Source organism: Piliocolobus tephrosceles, chromosome 3 (assembly GCF_002776525.5).
Source record: "Piliocolobus tephrosceles isolate RC106 chromosome 3, ASM277652v3, whole genome shotgun sequence".
Classification (NCBI taxonomy): Eukaryota; Metazoa; Chordata; class Mammalia; order Primates; family Cercopithecidae; genus Piliocolobus; species Piliocolobus tephrosceles.
The window spans coordinates 25,415,414-25,435,084 of record NC_045436.1 but is presented as its reverse complement, the minus strand read 5'-3'; the positions used below and the strand labels follow the sequence as shown (position 1 = coordinate 25,435,084).

Below are 19,671 nucleotides of genomic sequence, written 5' to 3'. Positions count from 1 at the left end.
TACGTTTTCTTCCGGAAGTTTTATTGCTTTGTTTAAATGTATATTTTTAACTTTTGGAGCCAAAATTATTCCAGGCTGATGCCAGATACCACGCATAGTGCTGGGTGATGCAGCATTGACAAGATAAGCAGGAAACCACCATCATGGAATGTAAAATACAGCAGAGGAAGAAGCCAACCATAACCCTGATTCAAATAAAGTGCAATGGAATTCATGAGACAAAAAGGTCAGGATTTTATGGCAGCATATAACAGGGACATTTAATCAAGTCTAGGAGAGATGAAAAGAAAAAAAATCATCATAGGAAAGTACCACTTAGGAAGAGGTAGGAAAGAAAACTACTGGCCCTTAGTCCACTGAAGGAGGAAGCAGAGGAAAGAGATAAGAAGAATGAAAGTGCTCCAGGAAGAGGTTTCCCTTTAGAACATGCCAGCCTCTTGGAGTAGAATCTTCAAAGTCTTGTATGAAATCTATAATTCCTTGGTGGGAGGGAGGCAATAATGGGAAATCATAAGAAAATTTTTAAAAACCCTGAGGTTCAGATATAGGTATTCTCAATACAACAGTGGCAGAAACTCATAAAGTGTAAAGCTGGTTTGCTCAACACTGCAATATGAGATTTTACAACTTTTTCCCTATATAAGTCTTCAGTTTTCCATTTACAGTTTCTATCCCTTCACTCGCCCCATTGATTATAGGTACAAATTTACAATGTTTGATTTGAAATAAACTGACAAAACAGTATCTCCCTCAAATATTATCTATATGCTTTTGCCACATACCTCTTTTCAACCTTTCCATATCACCTATTTGGTGAATAGTTATTCACTTTTAGCTTCCACATTGAAGAGAAAGTAATTCTACCAAAAGAATTACATGTCCATTGTTTCACACACTAAACACAAAAGGATACACTCTGCCCAGATGGACACGGATTGTGCCTGAAATAGAAAGGGTTACACCAGTTAAATAGTAGCAAGAAGTTTGCCTAGCCTATTGATAGAAAACAAACCTCCATAGAAGTTAGTTGATAAAGACTCATACAGAATGATACACTTAAACAATAACATAATCAAACATGAAATCCCTTGGTGGTATGACCCCTAAAGTAATGATCAACTCCCGATGTTGACCTGACCATTTGAGATACACAGGAAAGGCCCAAGCCTCATCAGACCTGTCCGTGTAGTCTCAGCTAGCCATAATGCCTAAATGTAATTCCAAGATTCTTAGTAATTATAAATAGATCCTAATACCCGCACCTACATAGAGTATGTTGTCTAAAAATATTGGTACAGCAAAATGAAAAGAGTTCTTTGGATGGCTGGTAGTGACAGTGGCACAATTAAGTGAATGTACTTAATGTCACTGAACTATGAAAAATTATTAAGATGGTAAATTTCATATTGTTTATATTTAATCACAATTTTAATGAGATATAAGGATTTAAAAAGCAAAACAAAATTTTAAAAATGTGCATTAACGATATAAAGTAGGTCATTCTAGACAAATCCATTTTATTTTCCTTACAGAACTCATGAAGAATTACATTTTGATGCCCAGGATGGGTGTTGGGAATGGGCAAAAATACCAGTAAACCTCAACTCTGATGGTTATTTCTGTATTTGCTGTATGTTGTGTTAGCATACTACATTAGTTTTAGTTAAGACTCTAATACTAACATTTTCAGATAAACATTATAGCACACATAAGGCATCTGAGTGAATGGTTATATTTGATTGAATTTAGCTTTTATTTAAAAGACAACAATATTGCCACCACTATTTCCAATAACTTCATTAGGAAAATTTCTTTCCACACTTAACCAATCTTGGGTTCTGCACACGTCCAATAAGTTTTATCTGATATGTTACTATACACTAGCAAAACAGATTTTATTATAGAATAATATATACTGCCAGACAACATTAAGTACTTACAGACATAAAGATTGTTGAAGAGCAATATATTTCTATGATTAAACTTCATGTTTGTTTTCATGACATCTGAGGCTCAGTTGATCTAAAGGAAGAGCTATTAACTAAAATATTTGCTGCAAACTCTGGAGAGTTTAAAAGAAAGACTTTTTTCCCCCATTGAGATAAGAAGATACCTATATGATCTATACAAAATAAATTACTTACTTTCAGAAAAAAATAAACACTAATTCCTTCTAAATTGTAGAAGATATTAAAACTAGTCACACACACACACACACACACACACACACACACACACACACACACACAATTTCAAGCCAATATTTAAAGCTCTTTGCAAGAGTCTATTATTTTACTGAGGGTTTAATAAGACAAATGCCAATTTCTGGTTTGTTTTGTTTTGAGAGGGAGTCTTGCTCTTGTTTCCCAGGCTGGAGTGCAGTGGTGTGATCTTGACTCACTGCAACCGCTGCCTCCAGGTTCAAGTGATTTTCCTGCCTCAGCGTTCAGAGTAGCTGAGACTACAGGCACCTGCCACCACCACAACCAGCTAATTTTTGTGTTTTTCATAGAGATGGGGTTTTGCCATTTTGGCCAGGCTGGTCTCCAACTCCTGACCTCAGGTGATCTGCCAGCCTCAGCCTCCCAAAGTGCTGGGATTGCAGGCGTAAGCCACTGTGCCTAGCCAATTTCTGGTTTTAATAATCTTTGAAAATGCAGTAATTCTGAAGCCCCATAGTCACCAATGTGAATAATGTGTTAAATTCAGGATCTTCTTGAAGGTAGAAAAATTGCCTCAATTAATCATTACTTTGGTGTATGGCTCTGCTTTTTAAAAACCTGTCATCCTCAAATAATTGATATCATTTAGCCACACTCTATGTGATTCTATTTTGTAAAAAATTGAGAACCAATACACTGCTCACTTCTAACTTCCTACTACTGACTTTTATTCAAGCAGCGATGCCCTCTATGAGCCAGTGCAATCTTTTTGGCTTCTATTTGGAAGGGTGCCTTTTGTGTTATCTGACCCTACTGTTCCATTCTTAAAAGCAGAAACAGTATGATCTGAGGTGAAGAGGAAAAGCTCTTCCACTCCCAGTTAAAAACTCAGATTTGCTCAGATCTGTCTTTCTTTACTTTCTTAGTGACAGAAGCTCACATGAATAAATGCCTCAGGGCAATGCTGTGCTATTTGAGAACTCTTTAAGCTCTGAGCTAAATTAAAGATGCCTGAAGGGTTCTTATTCTTATCTCCTACCATTTAATTAGCTAAATATTACCAGGTTCTTTATTATGTAAGGGCTATTCTCAAGTACGCTACCTGTAGACAGGGCCTTGAAGGTGTGTGACTAAATCCCAAAACTAGAGAGGAATGTATCCAAAACTAGGCTAGAGCAAGGATGTCTAAGTTGTCAAAAGTAGTTTCCATGTTTGTGAATCAATTATTTGTAAGTATTATTATTATTATTATTAAAAACAATATGACTTGAGATGGTATCAATTGCCTTCAACTATGGCTGAAGCAATCATTTTTTTTTTTTTTTTTTTTTTGCATGAAATGCACATAATCGTCTGATCTTGCTCAACCCCCAACGCCATTTATGGGCACTGGGTACACTTGTGTGTTGGGGAGATAGTCTCCAAGGATTTGGTATTTCTGCCCATCCTCTAAGAAAAAAACATTGACAGCTTTGTTCATGGAAATCTACAAAGCTGCTGTGGGGGCAGGGAGCAGATTTGCTTATGCACCAGGGTCATAAAACTAGGTCTCCCTCCTCTCCTGGAGATGTTTCAGGGTGATAGAGAAAGTGTCTCCCTCTGGATCAGAGGGTAGATTGGTTTCCTGACCAATAAAATATGATTAATGTCTCTCTCGAAAGTGGAGGATGAGCAGGTTTGCTTGAAGTCCCCTTATAAGTCGGGATTTCCAAGACTCCTCAGTTGTGGCACAGACTCACCATGTGTATAGTGTCTACCCAGGCTTCCTCCACATCGCCCCCATAGGACCCCGGGGGATGGGGATTTGACGTGAACTTGAAGCTCATGCTGTCTGCTGTGCTGTGAGTAATAAACAGCTACATCATTCGGGTGTGTTGTCTCCTCATTGGCTCAACCAATGGAAGCTTGGCAAGGACCACCTGCACCTGCAATATTTGCTGCTGCTTAGGATGAGCTTGAGCACTTGACAACACGGATCCCAGTTGTAGATAAATGAAGAGAAATCAATACAATGTTTTTAGTAATAAAAATAAAGTATAGCCTTTAAAAGTGACTAGTCACAATTGTTTCATGCAATGATAAGAATTATATTATTTATAACTATTTTCACCAACATAGGTCTATTCAGCCTTGATGGCAGGTAGCTTGTTTTGTATGTTATTTTCCCCATCTTTTTTGATTCTTTAAATCTCAGTTTAGAAAATCTAGTAAACCTATAAATTATTGTAAATTGCAATTATTTCTAACACTGTGAAGCCCTTCGGAATACTCAGATTGAACATGGGCTTGGAAATTCTGAGTGTTTTCTTATAATTTTCCATTAAGGGCCATTTCTAGCACTCCTTCAAATGCCAAGTCAGTAAGCAGGGCACAGTTAAAACTCAAAAGCTGAGGGCAACATAGAGAATCCAAATCTGACTTTTGACTGCCTACAGTCCCAGGAAATTATTTCTCTCTGCTTTTGCAACATTTGGTTGTGGATTTTACATACGATCAAGTACATATACAAAAATACTTTCTCAACCCTGGCCAAGATAGCACAGACAGAAGACCGATTGGGGTGTTTCACAAATGTGAGAGGTGGGTAACCACACTGCACTCCTGTGCTGCGGCCCGTGGCTGCACTGCCTGCAACGCCCTGCCTGCTGCTGCCTTACTGGTTGGCAAGACGAAGCTCTCCCTGGTGGCCACGTTGCTGCTGCTGCTTGGTGTGGCACGTTTGAGGAGAAGAACAAGAAGGAGGACGTGGGCACGTTGGTCTGCGTCGATCTGGGGACCACCTACTCCTGCCTTTGTGCCTGGAGATCATCGCCAACAATCAGAGCAACTGCAACACGCCGTCCTATGTGGCCTTCACTCTTGAAGGGGAGCATCTGATCGGCGATGCCGCCAAGAACCAGCTCACCTCCAACCCCAAGAACAGGGTCTTTGAGGCCAAGCGGCTCATCGGCCGCACGTGGAACGACTTGTCTGTGCAGCAGGACATCAAGCTCTTGCCATTCAAGGTAGTTGAAAAGAAAACTAAACCATACATTCGAGTTGATATTGGCGGTGGGCAAACAAAGACATTTGCTCCTGAAGAAATTTCTGCCATGGTTCTCACTAAAATGAAATGAACCGCTGAGGCTTATTTGAGAAAGAAGGTCACCCATGCAGTTGTTACCATACCAGCCTATTTCAATGATGCCCAACGCCAAGCAACTAAAGATATTGGAACTATTGCTGAGCTAAATGTTATGAGGATCATCAATGAGCCTATGGCAGCTGCTATTGCTTATGGCCTGGATAAGATGGAGGGGGAGAAGGCATCCTGGTGTTCCACCTGGGTGGCGGAACCTTCAATGTGTCTCTTCTCACCATTGATAATAGTGTTTTCAAAGTCGTGGCCACTAATGGAGATACTCATCTGGGTGGAGAAGACTTTGACCAGTGTGTCATGGAACACTTCATCAAGCTGTACACAAAGAAGACTGGCAAAGATGTCAGGAAAGACAACAGAGCTGTGCAGAAACTCCAGAGAGAGGTAGAAAAAGCCGGACACGCCCTGTCTTCTCAACATCAAGCAAGAATTGAAATTGACTCCTTCTGTGAAGGAGAAGACTTTTCTGAGACCCTGACTCCAGCCAAATTTGAAGAGCTAAACATGGATCTGTTCCAATCTACTATTCCAAGGAACACAGTGGTGTCTACCAAGAAGTCTCAGATCTTTTCTACAGCTTCTGATAATCCACCATTACAATCAAGGTCTATGAAGGTTAATGACCACTGATAAAAGACAATCATCTTCTGTGTATATTTGATCTGACTGGAATTCTTCCAGCTCCTTGTGGGGTCCCACAGATTGAAGTCACCTTTGAGATAGATGTGAATGGTATTCTTTGAGTCACAGCTGAAGACAAGGGTACAGGGAACAAAAATAAGATCACAATTACCAATGACCAGAATTGCCTGACACCTGAAGAAATCAAAAGGATGGTTAATGATGCTGAGAAGTTTGCTGAGGAAGACACAAAGTTTAAGGAGTGCATTGATACTAGAAATGAGTTGGAAAGCTATGCCTATTCTTTAAAGAATCAGATTGAAGAGAAAGAAAAGCTGGGAGGTAAACTTTCCTCTGAAGATAAGGAGACCATGGAAAAAGCTGTAGAAGAAAAGACTGAATGGCTGGAAAGCCATCAAGCTGCTGATATTGAAGGCTTCAAAGCTAAGAAGAAGGAACTGGAAGAAATTCTTCAGCCAATTATCAGCAAACTCTATGGAAGTGCAGGCCCTCCCCCAGTAGCAAAGAGGATACAGCAGAAAAAGATGAGTTGTAGACACAGATCTGCTAGTGCTGTAATATTGTAAATACTGGACTCAGGAACTTTCCTTAGAAAAAAATTGAAAGAAGTTAAGTCTCAAATGTAATTGGAATCGTCACCTAAGAGTGGAGTTGAACATGCTATAGCCCAAGTGGCTGTTTCCAGCTTTTCATTAGCAGTTGCTCACATGTCTTTGGGTCGGGGGCAGAAGAATTGGCCATCTTAAAAAGCAGGTAAAAAACCTAGATTATGGCATGTGTTCACCTTCAAAATGTTCTGTTTAACAATTGGGCCATGTGCATCGGGTGTAGGAAGTTTCTTCTGCCATAAGTGACACCAATAAATTTTAGTTATTTACAATGGTCTTAAAAGAATACTCTCTCAAAGGAAAAATTTTTAGAAAGAGTATCCGAGAATGTCCAACTTTTGACTGTTGAGTTTAATCTTCATAGGAAATCCTATTATATTTGCGTGATAGGAAGTTTTTCTCCTTCAGCCTTGAAGCAATAGTTTCAGACTTTTTAGGGCAGAGGACACATTACCGAGCTAGCCACTTGGGCACGTCCCTTGAAATCATGGTACTCCTTTTTGTGTTTTTAGTATCAAGAAGCAATTGTTTTTATTGTTGTTTCTTTGTTGTTACTGTTGTTTGTTTGTTTCATTTCAAACACTCAGGAAATTGTCATTCCCTCAATGGTCAGCTGACCTCACGATAGATAAACAGAACTGTGTAAATCTCTTTGCATACTGAAAAGAATGGCATTGTCTGATAGTGATTGGATCATAATCATAATTTTCACCATTTTCTTCAATATGCAATGTAAACAATACTCAGACTATGGATTGAAAGTCAATGCAAAGTCCTTTTAATTAAAGTAAATTTGTTCTTTCTTAATCTTCATACAGCTGAAGTTGAATCACCATTGCATACGTCCCTCATGCTGTGTTTGCACAAATGCAAAGAGCAAATTCATACTCTGCACATTAATTAATACAGCTATAAAATAAAGTATCTGTTAGAATACATATTAGAAAGTAATTACTTTTACAGAATATGTCATTAATTTAGTGTGTCATCATGCATTGTTATTTAACAAAGAAATGTTGCTAATAACTCATTTTGTTTTCTCTCTGGGTATAATATTTGTAATTATATCTGCAATTATTTCTACAAAATTTTTGGAAATAGTATTATTTATTCTTCTTTTTGCTTTGAGAAATGCAATTTTGAATGATGACTCTAAAGTTGTGTGCCTTCTCCACAAACAATTATAGAGTTAATCAAGTTTGTACAGGGAAATGTAATTTTTGCACTTATTCTGAAAAATCACAATTTGGAAGTTTTATAAGTAATATGTTAAAAACTTGAGGCAAATGGATTGTTGGAATCCAATATAGTCTAGTTTTCTGAGAATCACATTTCTTATTTGCCCCATTTTTAAATGGATTTCTTTCTTTCTTCTTATTTTTTTTTTTTTTTTGATACAGAGTCTCGGTCTGCCGCCCAAGCTGGAGTGCAGTGGCCCGATCTCAGTTCACTGCAAGCTCCAACCTCCCAGGTTTACGCCATTCTCCTGCCTCAGCCTCCCGAGTAGCTGGGACTACAGGCGCCCGCCACCGCGCCCGGCTATTTTTTTGTATTTTTTAGTAGAGACGGTGTTTCACCCTGTTAGCCAGGATGGTCTCGATTTCCTGACCTCGTGATCTGCCCGTCTCGGCCTCCCAAAGTGCTGGGATTACAGGCTTGAGCCACCGCGCCCGGCAAATCTCTACAATAACACTTGCTGACAGATACATATTCACATCCTATATTTTTACTCAAATTCTATTCATGATAAATATTTACTATATCATATGTGTTGTAACATTGTGATTCTATTCTTATCATTGTAATTATGACTTAGGAATTGCCTTTAGGTAATTAGTTTATTTGGAGAAACTAGTAATAGAACACAACCAATGGTAAAATATGACAACTAAAAATTTGATAAGCCTACATAAACCAATGACAAGAAAAATCTCAAGAACAATTATACCTCTAAAGTAAATATTAGGGAGAAAACTGACATTGCAGTACATTCCTAACAAGTAAGAGCATAGTCATTACTAAAAACAGAACAGAATTTCTATAAAGATTATCTTAATTTGTAAATTGCTAAGTATATGATTATATTTATTCATATTTTACTCTAAAAGTTCATAATGTCTGTAACCAGGAATTTGTGGACTATATTTTAAAACAATATTCTTTTAAATTCATACATCCTTGCTTTACTTTTACCTTAGGATTTACTGTTTACTTATATAAGTTTAGGAGAATTTAGCTTTTAAAGCCACAAACTGAATAATTAATTATGTTCAGCTTCAAAGTAAATATTACGATGCAAAGTCTTCCATCATGAGCCCTCATTAGAGAGTCAATCATTCAGGTAGCCAATACCAGCAAAGTAAAAAGTTAGCTGTCTCTGACCTTCTTGTTTCCATCATTCAACAAGTATTAACTGCGACTTTTTGGACAGTGTAGAATAAAGTGTGTTCCACTTGTCCAAATGTTTCAAGTGGAAAGTTACAAGTTATAATACTAGAAATTACAAGAAGGAATTAAAAACACTTCAGTCACTCCTGAAGCACCTGGGGCTACTTCTGCTGGATTCCTTCACCCTAAACAAGATAATAAAACAATAAATCATAAAATTTGAAAGTATGAAACATTTATAAAATTTTTAGCGGTACATTTAAGTTAGGCATGCCAGAAAGTCCTCTTCCCCTTAAGAAATTACCCAGAACACTATACTTAGAACTTGTAGCTGCTATGCCAATGACCTTTGTCTTCTGCTAGGCACTTTCTGGAAGAACATTCCTTATGAAAAGTTCTAGGCACAATTTGAGTTTCTGAGACTAGTTAGAGGGAGGATACTGTTACCCACTGCAGTGCCTGTGTGACATATCTGTATCCCTACCTGGCTCTTGTTGCCAAATACCTACACTTGTGTGACACAGCTAAATTCTTACTCAGCTCTAACTCTGCTTATTTTTAGGAGACAGGATGTCTGTGGTCAGAGGCTAGCTCTTAGGCAGCTTATTTGACCTCTGAAGGACTCTAGCTTCATTGTTATCTAATTTTCACACTAAATGACACTCCCACTGGTGCCATGACACTTGACAATCACTGTTAATCACCTTTTTTGGAAGACGTCAAAAAAGGACAAAAAAGAGGACTGGCCTTGATTTCAGGCAAATCTCTGTCCCTTTCCAAGAAAAAGCATGACTATTCTTCTGCTTGTTCTTAATGCCCCACACCTTCATTAAGGATACCCTATATCTGTAAATTCCCAGTTCCCAGGAGTCATGACGTTGATTTGCAAGCTATGCTCCCACTTCTCCAGTTCCGAGGCCATTGGACTAAAGCCTGCACTGCTTAACTCTCACTTTTGGTATTGTGTATTGGCTTCATGACACAGAACATGAAAGAGCTTCTTCTGGAATAATGAGGACCTTCAGTAACAGTGACTCCTTCACTTGGATTTGTTCAATTGAGTAAGTGGAATACACTTCATGTGTCAATGTGGCTGCTGGCTGCCTGGGCATTGACAATCCAGTGGATGTTCTATGAGGGCAGTTTCCTAGTCTGCTCATTATTTCATCTTCAGTGCTAGAATAATTATTATGACATAAGAAACATTTAAAAATGAATGGGTAAATGAGCAAATGCTGTCCAAAATCACCCTGCATCTGTCAACTAGAATGCTGCAAAGATCTATAAATTTCAGACCAATAGTCCAATTTGGTTTGTCAGATAATTTCCAAAGACTCTTATAGTAAAGAAGCTGTCTCCATAAGAAGCAACTGACTTTTGTTAACTTACTCTAAGAAGTTTCATTTCTGTGGTTAGAAGTTATTAGTAAGCGGCTTTAATGTTCTAGGGCTTTTAGCACATTCTAGTCTAAAACTCATTTTAAAGGTCTTGATGACTATGGTTCAAGATTAGCAAAAATGAGCTATCTCTCTCAAAAGTGGGTATGTCGACCAGAATCATCACCACATAAAAATGTCAGGAAACTGAGGTAGAGACACAATAAGGTATAACACTCCCACTGCATTATAGTGAATCATAAATTAAAATTTTGTCCTCATGACTACATTACACACAAGCTCCATTTCTTTTTCTGTGAAAAGAGAGAAAGGTAAGAAACATAATTTTAATTTTAATTGTGTGGATATTTTTCTTTTAGCTTTTTCTGCCTATAGTGCCAACAAAGTATTAAACTTTAATGCCACAGCAGTATTCTAATTTCTAAAATTACTTTAAGAAACAGATTAAGGGCACTGCAGGTGGGAAAGGCATGATGACTTCACTGGGAGCATAATGTGAGAATGATCATGATGGACGAACAAATCCAGCTAATGGAAAACATCCCATTTCACATGTCTTACCATCGTAATATAAAATAAAACATAACTAATTTTTTTCAAAAACTATTTTCATTTCAGTGTTTAATTACCTGGTGTCTGTCAAAATCTTGCAGTTAATTAACTTTTCACACTCACAGCCTGCATCTCTTAATTGTATGCTGTCATTTTACAATAAAATTTAGCAGGATAGCACTGACTAATATCAAAATGTTAAGGTCAAGTTCTATGATGCATTTAATGGATTTTCAAAAGCGAGAAAAGCATGGTTTTAACTATTTGATATCAAATAATGACATTCAAAAATTTAATATTTCAGGAATTCTAAAATAAATTGTGCTATGCTAATTTCTAACACACCATTATAGACACCTGAAAACTTCACTTAGTATGAAAAGTAAAATTATTATTATTTTTATTAGACTTTAAGTTCTGGGGTACATGTACAGAAAGTGCAGGTTTGTTACATAGGTATACATGTGTCATGGAGGTTTGCTGCACCCATCAACCCGTCATCTACATTAGGTATTTCTCCTAATGCTAAGCTTCCCCTAGTCCCCTATCCCCCGACAGGCCCAAGTGTGTGATGTTCCCCTCCCTGTGTCCATGTGTTCTCATTTTTCAACTCCTACTTATGAGTGAGAACATGTGATGTGTTTGGTTTTCTGTCCTTGTTTTGGTCTGCTGAGAATGATGGTTTCCAGCATCATCCATGTCTTTTATTTTTATTTGATAGTCACTCATTAGCTCTAAGTTCTTTGGGGACCTGATTTATTCTTTACCAAATCTTTGTATTCCCTCTACAAGACCTAGAATTTTTTTTTTCTTGTAACCAGCATTCATATGTTTACCAAATAAACAAAAAGAGAATATTTTTCCAAATGCAATTTTACATGTGAGATCTCAGAATTCTATGGTACTAGTAAAAAGGATTAAAAAGAGAAAATTTATTTTTTACGTTAATGGGAAGTGTGATATTAGGATATTATAAATATTTTAAACAAAGCTATTGGGTAAAATATAATCAAACTAAGTAAGATATATACCTCAAGTTCTCTAGAATATTTTTATCCCAACAATTTCTCAGACAAATGAAAACAGAAAGTTATTCTCATGTTGTGCATTAGAAGGGACCTGTACGTTGTGCACATGTACCCTAGAACATAAAGTACAATAATAAAAAATAATAATAATAAAATAAAATAAATAAAAAAAAGAAGGCACCCTGGATTACTATCTGTGCCCTCATTCTAGCTCTATGACTCCCTGGATTGTGCTTGGGATCTAGAATTGAAACCCTGATAATCTCACTTTCATGATCTATAAAATAAGGGAATTTCTAACTAAAACAGACCAGGAAGATTATACAGACCAGCAATAAAGTTCTACAAAGGTAAGCCATTGACACTTCATATATGGTCCCTAGTTTGTTGGACACCTTAGAGTTTACTCTTACTGGGTTTTGAATTAATCTAAAATTATAAATCATTTTTTGTCTTTACTGAAATTCTATATGCTTTTATTTTTATACATGGTATTAGATAAGAGACCATGTATAAAGACCATTTATTAGGACCAAAAAAGTGATACTAATAACTACTTTATTACTATAATTTATTGAGGTCTCCAAATCTATGCTAAAAACAAAGACCACAATTAATGCTAAAAATTCAACATAAATATACTTGAAATGCTGAGTTTTTCAGCAATCATTATATTCATGAATGCCTTGACTGATAAAGGTATTATTGATGACAGCATTTAATCACTGCTCTTTATTAGTTTTTAATTATGTTACTATTAGTTTCATTTCGGTTATCCGAATTATCGCTGGTTGTATCTTTCAAGGTACAATGATAGTTATTTGTCTCAATGCATTTTTACTCAGTTTTTAAATAAAAAAATTATAGATTCACAGTCTCTAAGGTACAATATATATTTTTCAAACTGTTTTGCCAAAGTAACTATATTCATAATGTCCCCAGATATGATTTTGCATGATTTAAATAATTTGCAACATGCTATTAAAATAAAGTTCTGAGATATTTGAAGCTTATACATCAGTTTAATATATAAAATCAAGTATAAAGTGCATTATTATTTTTCCAAAAATTTCCTTTAGCAACAAATTATTTCCTTAGTAATAAATTTTAAAAATAGAATTCGCTTTAACAATGCATTTACTGTAATTTGTTTTAAATTTTTAGCAACATTTTTGTTGTGAATATTTTCTTTCCCCCCTTTCTTTTAATCATGGAGCTTATTTTACTTGAACATAGTAGCAAGCATTAATAAGTGGATTGTAGTGTCTTTTCCTTGAACTAAAAGGACTATACTTAAGAGAATGTGCAAAAAAAAAAAAAAAAAGAGAGAGAGAGAGAATAATTAATAGAAATCATTCTATAAAGCTAGTATCCCAGTTAATATTTACAAATATTGTGTTTTTTTGGCAGTAAAAATAGCATTTTAGTCCACCCCCTCCTACCGTCCCTCCCCTCGCAACCCCCAGTACACTTTTCCCCTCTTGTTCCCACAACAACGTTAGAATCAGAAAAAAATAAGTTTCAGAGCACAGGATTGGATGGGGGCAGGGGATATGGGTAAAAACAGGCAAATCACAATAGGAATTTTTCAAAATAGGTTATTCTACTTAGTCATCATCTTCTCCCTCATCTTCAGGTTCTCATTTTTGCTTTTGACCCCCTTCTTCTTCACCAAATTCTTCTTCATCTTCCTCGTCATCTATCTCTCCATCGTTATAACCTTCTTCATCCTCCTCCTCCTCTCCACTCACGTCCTCCTCTTCACCTTCCTCCTCCTCATCCTTGTCCTCCTCATCTTCCACTACCTGAGCATCTTCATCATACGTCTCCTCATCCTCCTCCTCCTCCTCCTCACATCCAGGCCTTCCACGTAGCCCTCAGCATCCGAGTCAGGGGCCTCCTTGTCGTCCCGGTCATAGCCGTCGAGATATGTGAGTTGTGGGAGGAGCTTGAACACGTTTCCTCGGTAATCGTTCAGGCTGGTTACCTCGCAATTGAAAAGGTCTAAGCTCTTGACGTTTTCTAACTTTTTCAGTGGCTCTGTTGTGCTGAGGTCTTTAATTTTGTTGCCACTTAAATTTAGATACGTGAGGTTTGGACACTTTTCTGCCAATACTTGCAGGCCTGAGACTCTTAGTTCAAGCTTCTTAAGTTTAACTTTGGTAAGTTTGAGATTGAGGTGAGGCCTACGTTGATTGTACTTAAGAATTCCAGTTCTTCAAAGTCATCTGTGAGGACTTCAAGTTTGCCTTCATTCGACCGACTGCTGTCCAGGACAAGTTATTTCACATCAGAGGACGCCCTGTTGCGCAGCTCTAAATGAATCCTTCTGCCCATCTCCAATGTCTCCCGCTCTCTCTCTGCAGAGGCTCCTGCGCCGGCGGAATTCAATCCATAAACCCCGAACCCATGGTCACACGTTTTAGGGCTTTGAAGGCTCAACCAGCTCCGCTCGGTTCTCGAGCCCCAATATTTACAAATATTATAATAAAAGGATTGATAAGTAACTTGGGTCAAGCAGAACAAATTTTCAGGTATGTAGATCTTCCTAGTAAGAAGGTAGGTGTGTGTGACTAAAGGAAATCTTATCTGATTCTCTGGTTGATAATTTGTGAATACACAAGGCACTCCCCTCTACACTACTAACTGTGAATCAGCCTTCACAAGTACCCATTTTTCTTTTTACTTTTAGAGACCTGACACAGGATATCTTTGAATCTATAGATTAGGTTTAAAGTAACCTGAGAATATGCATCACAGATAGTAAATAACACAGTGAACCATGAAAGACATATTTGGTGAGAGTTCCCCTCAAATGAAAGAATAAAATGCCAAAAAAAAAAAAAAAAAAATCCTGTAAAAAGCTAAATCTATCTTTTATTGGTATCATAATGAATTATGAATTTTCCACTTCTGACTCACAATGTGATCTTGGTTGTATCTATTCTATCAGATTATAACTAAAACCAAAGTATCAACTAGGTTTAGATATGGCAAATGGTAGGGGAATAAAATTTGAATGGCATGTATGTTCGTTTAGAGAGGAATAATTTTCTACTTTCTGAGACATTTATATTTTTAGTGAGCAAGGAAAATAATATGTCTAGTGTTAATTAGTTCTTACACAAGGATCACGAGATGGTTTTCAGTAGGTACTAGTCACATATCCTACGCTGACTAAATATGCTATATTAAAAAATAATATTTCCCTAAAACAATCTTTTCACAGGCTATAGAATTTGTGGGAAAACACTCAGGAAGAAATGAAAATATAGCAGCTCTGCTGGAATTTGCAATTTATAGGGAAGAAAAACATGCAAAAAATTATGCTATTGTTTATGAGAATTACATAAGAAGAAGTTTCAGTATGGGAGCCAAGAGCTTAGGGACTTGACCTTGATTTGGGGATCAGGAAAGCCTGCCCAAGAAAACGTCGTTACATTTGGATAATTTGAAGGATGAACAGGCATTGTCTAAGCTAAGGAGATGGTGGAGGGAGAGTTCCAGTCAGAGGACATAATCTACACCAAAACCCAAAAGTGAGAGAATGCAGTAGATATTATGAACTATAAAATGTTCCATATGACTGTATCTTAGAGTGTAAGGGGCAAAAGTGGTGTGAAATATGGTTGCAGAGGCAGGAAGAGGTAATGGAGTATATTGGTAAGGAAATAAAACACTTAAAGCAGAAGAGTGGCATAAAATAATTTGTATTTTTAAAAGACTAGAATGTGTAAAATGTTAATTTTCAAAAAAACCCTCATCAGGCAGATTTTGTTATTATCCCCATTATATATGTTAGAAAATCAAAGCTTAGGCTGTTTCAAAAACCTGTTCAAGGCATAGCTAGTACTCAAACCAGGATTTAAGTCAAATTTGACTTGATTAAAGTCCATGCTTTTCCACTACACCTTGCTGCTTTATAATTTGTTAGCTCTTTCTGATGTATCCACACAATGGTAGTCATAGTTCTGGATTATTTCCTACTATTTGCTTATGCTATTTCATAAAACATAAAAGCATCCTTCAAGATACTGGAAACATGAATTTACTTATCAAATTATAGTAACTGTAGTGGAACAATATTTTGAGGTAGTCAATGTAATGTTTATTCTCTTAGTTCCTTTTGACCTATATCCATCCACCATTAAACCAAAATGGTGAAACACATACAAATGTACACACATACACACACACACACACACACACGGGGTATGGGGGGAGAGAGAATAAGAGAGTAAATTGAGTTTCTGATTTTGGAGTTGTTCGCCCCCTCTCTCTCCTTGATACAGACAATAGTAATGAAAGCCCTGGATTCAGCCTAGAATCAGACACCCACTGGGGTTTTACGGGATTTTTAGAGCTTTATTGTAAAAATCGCGTTTTAAACATTGGCAGACTCAAACAAACAGCTTATATTAACCACAGGGAAGGAAGGATGTATAATAATAGAGCAGTTTTATTGTACATTCAGGAAAGAGAAAGAAGGAGAGAGAGGGATGGGGAGCGGTGTGTGGCTGTGTGTGTGAGAGAGAAAGACAGAGAAAGGGAGAAACTTATTTTGCTAATTTGGCTCATTCTAGTGTGGAGGATTGGTAAATCAAAATATAATGGGGTTACCTGGCAGCCTGCAGACTCAGCAAAGAGTTGCAGTGCAAGTCTAAAGGCTGTCTCTTGGTCTTGTTCGTTCTTATTCTATGGAAGATAGTCTTTTGTTTGATTCCATAGAAGACAGTCTTTTGTTTGATTGCAGTCCTGAACTGATTGAATGAAGCCCACCTACGTTAAGGAGGTTAATCTGCTTTACTCAAAGTCCAACTGTTTCAATGTTAATTTTACCTCCCTACCCTGGGCCAAAAAACAAAACAAATACAACTTCATAGAAACATCCGGAATAATGTTTGACCAAATATGGGTACCATGACCCAGCCAAGTTGATACATAATATATCCATCACTGAAGGACTTTGAAAATAGTAGAGATTTGCCTGACTTTCAATCTGGAGTGTAGGGAAAACACCCTCACTTGAGAGTAGGCATCACTGTGAAGTAACCTCAAGAAGAAAAGAAAAGAAACAAAAAAGCTGAGACTGAACTAAAAATGGGAAGTAACTGGGTTACAATTGTAAAGTGTGTTTTGTTCTACTATCATGTTTAAATACAGATCTACAGAAAAGTTAACTTCAATGATAAGGAATAAAAATATGTAATTACACATCTGATTTACTTTGTAATTCTAAAATTGTGACTTCATTGTAGTGTTCTGGGCATCACTCTACTAGTACCCAGTCCCTCTATTAGAATTGTTTGGATGTGATTTCTTTTTTCCCTACTATATATGAGAAACAGGCTTGATTATGTTTATGTGTCTAAGCATGGTTGGTTGATAGATGCTAAATTGAAGTATGTGGCATGAAGTCTCATCAAACGTCAAAAATTCTCAGATTTAATATCATCTCATCAAACTAAAAAACAGCAAACTGATAGTTCACCATTTTGAACATGGTTAAAAGTAGAACAAATATTAGAAATCGACATATAAGAGCAGTCAAATAAAAAAAAAAAAACTGTTTTTCGCTTGCAAAAACTGCTTTGGATAAGTAATGTTTTCCTTTAAATTTTAGACATGTACCTCCACAAAAGAATCCATTTTTTAAAAAAATCACGACTTTAGCTCTTGCTCTTTGAGACAGCCAGGCAAAGGGAAAATAATATGAGCTTTTTACATTGTGTAAGTCACATTTTACTGTAAGTACAGAACATATCTTGCCAGTGAAAAATGACATTAAATGTGTCATTCCTTGCTCAGTAGCAATGACCCAGTTACAGCTAACCATTTTGTGTTAAAAACTTTGTGCCTAATGAAATATGCAGGAAGCTTGTCTGATTCAGAAACCCTGAAATCCTGAAAATGCATACTATGACAGGCATCAGGAAAGCTGGTAATGGCTGAGGCTGTGAAAAGAATGTCAAAGGTAATGCTGAAGGTGTCAAAAGACAATTCAGAGCCAAGTGCTGAGAATTTTCTCTGCAGTGACACTTCCAGCCTTATTCAGTTTCATCAGAAGGTAATTTCTTCAAGGCCTTGTAAACTTAAATGGGAGCATTAAATATTTAATTTTACAATTACAACATGAAATTCTCTTGCCATTTCAGCATTTTCATGTCTCTGTACAATCAAGAAACCTAATTTCTTTTAGTATAAACAGTTAAATAAAATAGTATTCAATTATTCTTAAACTAAAATGATCCAAATGCAGTGAATATTTTCTTTGAGAAAATGTCTTAATTTTTATGTAGTGTTTTACTGTATCCATTCCTTTGATTTATTGACTTTAAATCTACTATTCTTATTTTAATTCTATATAAACACTTTATTCTTAATCCTATATAAAAGATTGATACCTAAGAATTAATTTCATTGTTAGTAATTGACAGAAAAGAAAACCATCTACGTATAATGATTACATTCTACCGCTAAGTAATGATGAGAGCTTGCTTATGTTTACTGAGCAGTCAATATGTCCTCAAACTGTGCAAAGGACTTTACTTGATTATTTACTGTTTCTAAAACACAAAAGTATAGGCACTATTGACACTTGTATTTGAAAAGCTAAAATACGGCTTATGTAGGATAAGTTGCCCAGAGTCATATTGTGGAACCTGGGTTTGAACTCTGGAAACTCCAGTGCAAACTCGCTACTATAAACAGTTTTGCTGGGGAATAAACTGACAGGAAACAGGTATGTCCATCATCTTCAACTGATTGCATAAGAAAAAGAAAGATTTTAAAGTTTCCTATTTAATTGAAAATAATCAAAATTGTTCTAAATGAGTAATCAACATAGGTTCTATCCTATCTGCCAATTATCAATTTAGTGATAGCATGAAGATATAATTTTTGTTTTCTTTGAAATACTTGCTAGAAATTTGAAACATTTCTGTTATTTCTTTGCTCTTACTAGCCAACGTTGAGCCACAGTTCTCTACTTAAAAAAAAAAAAAAAAAAAAATCTCTCTAACTATTCTGGAATTTAATTTAACCTAGAGCACTATATCTCTACAACCATAAAAAATAGTGAAAAATACTCTGTAAGGTAGCCATAGAAAGGAAAATCTAACTGAACTACACAATTTGATAAAATTTTTCAGAATGAAATACTTCACAGTAATATCTTCTGATCAGTATACAATTAAACTCAAATTTCATTGACAATGACCATTAATAATAGGCTCAGCTTTAATAATATGAAACAAAAACTACATTCGAAAAATATGTGAAACTGTAAATGACCCACTCTATTAATCTATTCTATTCTATTTGGTTCTTAGATTTCTACCTCTATTAGATTTCTACCTCTGAAGACTAAAAGAAACATGACATCCCATCCCCCACTTATCTTTGTTAAAAAGTGAAAATGAAAATGGCCAGGCGCTGTGGCTCACATTTGCAATCCCAGCACTTTGCGAGGCTGAGGCGGGCGGGTCACTTGAGGTCAGGAGTTCGAGACCAGCCTGGCCAACATGGCAAAACCTGGTCTCTACTAAAAATACAAAACTTAGCCAGGCATGATAGCGGCTGCCTGTAATCCCAGCTACTCGGGAGGCTGAGGCAGGAGAATCACTTGAACCCAGGAGGCGGAGGTTGCAGTGAGCCAAGATCAAGCCATTGTACTCCAGCCTGGGCAACAACGGTGAAACTCAGTCACAAATAAATAAATAAATAAATAAATAAATAAATAAATAAATAAATAAA

The 19,671-nt window shown here is 36.5% G+C and overlaps 2 protein-coding genes and 1 pseudogene across 2 annotated transcripts in view; 1 reads left to right on the top strand and 2 right to left on the bottom strand.

Moving 5' to 3' along the window:
- The window catches only part of LOC111551986, a 52,024-nt pseudogene extending 45,546 nt beyond the window's left edge, over window positions 1-6,478 (top strand).
- The window catches only part of MARCHF1 (membrane associated ring-CH-type finger 1), an 827,429-nt gene that overhangs the window by 634,566 nt on the left and 173,192 nt on the right, over window positions 1-19,671 (bottom strand). The window lies entirely within an intron of this gene.
- Window positions 13,557-19,671, bottom strand: part of ANP32C (acidic nuclear phosphoprotein 32 family member C) — a 37,188-nt gene continuing 31,073 nt past the window's right edge. The window contains 3 exon segments of the mRNA XM_026446705.1: window positions 13,557-13,769; window positions 13,772-14,073; window positions 14,076-14,374. Coding sequence (XP_026302490.1) covers window positions 13,557-13,769; window positions 13,772-14,073; window positions 14,076-14,374 — 814 coding nt within the window.